The sequence below is a fragment of the Echinops telfairi genome, unplaced genomic scaffold, assembly GCF_000313985.2.
Source record: "Echinops telfairi isolate 266 unplaced genomic scaffold, ASM31398v2 ScPeMD7_7458;HRSCAF=8496, whole genome shotgun sequence".
NCBI lineage: Eukaryota > Metazoa > Chordata > Mammalia > Afrosoricida > Tenrecidae > Echinops > Echinops telfairi.
Genome location: NW_022111358.1, coordinates 29,474,572 through 29,476,197, shown reverse-complemented (window position 1 = coordinate 29,476,197; position 1,626 = coordinate 29,474,572). Strand labels below are relative to the sequence as shown.

The 1,626-nt window shown below is 56.6% G+C and overlaps 1 protein-coding gene across 5 annotated transcripts in view; it reads left to right on the top strand.

Moving 5' to 3' along the window:
• Positions 1 to 1,626, top strand: part of ACLY (ATP citrate lyase) — a 38,701-nt gene that overhangs the window by 9,033 nt on the left and 28,042 nt on the right. For all 5 annotated transcript variants that reach the window (XM_004707162.2, XM_045299605.1, XM_045299606.1 and 2 more), the window contains exon 8: positions 468 to 586. In XM_004707162.2, coding sequence (XP_004707219.1) covers positions 468 to 586 — 119 coding nt within the window. The remainder of the gene's footprint in view (positions 1 to 467; positions 587 to 1,626) is intronic.

Genomic DNA, 1,626 nt, shown 5'->3' with positions numbered 1-1,626 from the left:
CCTGGCCAGAAACCCTTTTAGACACAGTGCTCAATCGGCCTCCCTGCGAGCGCCATTTGATTTGCTGCTTCTCTGTGGTTCCTAGTGCCCCCACCCCCATCCACCCCCATCCTGTCGTGAAGGTAGCTCTTGCTGGCCCCTCGCCGAGCGCTGTAATTGCTCCTTCCTCAACCCATCCTCATTCTCCGAGGCTCACACAGCAGGCCCAACCCCAGGGGAGAGCAGGGTGGAGACAAGGGCTGGGGGAGCAGTTGATTTGTCCCCAGACAGTCATTTATAAGGGGTGGCTGTAGTCCCGGAAGACACCATCATGAGTTCCCAGCATGTGGTCCCTGCATATCCTTGCCCCTTCCTCCTTCCCCTAAAGGTGATAGAGCGACCTCTCCCTGAGCCTCTAGAAAAGGTGCGGGGTCCTGGGATCTGCAAGGGTGCCGCCAAAGGCTCCCCTGTCACTGTCTGGTCCATAGGAAGCCTACATAGCAGACCTGGATGCCAAGAGTGGGGCGAGCCTGAAGCTGACGTTGCTGAACCCCAAGGGGAGGATCTGGACTATGGTGGCCGGGGGTGGCGCCTCTGTTGTGTACAGGTGACTCAAGGGGGCGGATGGTTGGGACCCCAGCCAGGTCCACACTGTTTGGGTTCTGGTTTCTCATTTAGGTGGGGAGTGGGAAATAGTGAGGCAAGGGAGTCGGGATTTCTCAGCACAGGGGCTCCCCAAGGCCGGTCCTGCCTCGCGCTCAAAGCAAAGGGACAAGCAGTGAGCCAGGAAATGAAGATTCCCAGGACCGCCCCCCGCACCCCCCCAGCCCTGCGCCCAAAGCGCTCGCACCCTGTCGGTGCTTCAGGTCGTACCTGTCCTGCAGTACTTACGGTGATTCTCTTAAGGTTTTCACTTTTCCAAAGGGGTTCTGACAGGTTACTTGTAGCAGCTAAGTCTTGTCCACGGGTACAGGACAGGCCCCAGTCTTGGTGGCAGCTCACTTCTAGACGTGCACGCCACCTTTAGGTGGCGGGCGCTGCCCTCTGGGGGCCTGTCTGGGACTCCCCCTGGGCTGTGTCCTTTCCCTACTCTGACAGGAGGTGGTCACCTGCCTCTTATCTGCTCTTGGCTGGTCCACAGCTGCCTGGTGGTGCAGCTAAGTGCTTGCCTGAAAGGCAGCAGGTGGTTTGAGCCCAGTCTAGGTCCCGCAGAAAAAAGGCCTGGTAATCTCTCTTCTGAACTCTCACACCTTTATTTTTTTTATTGGCAGGTCTCGCATTGCTTCCATTTTATTCATTTCAAATCACTTTAGCTTTTCTGAAGACACTGCCCATATTTTCTACTACCCCCAAAGCCCTAAACATTGTTAAGAATGAGGAGACATTTCCAACTTAAATCGTGAAAGAGTGCCCCAGCACGACGGCCGCACTGCGGTCATTCCTGCGTGCCGCGCTTCCTTGTGCAATACCACAGTGTTGAGAGCGGTTAGGAAAAGCAGGAGTGTGCACACACTTCTGAAGTGGCCGACCATCCTGTTGGCATGGAGCAGGGACAGTCTAGGGGCAGCTGCAGGAGCGGGCTGGGCAGATGCCGCCGGTCAGGCCTAGGATTGTGCATCTATCTCTGGAACCGTCCTACCAGATTGC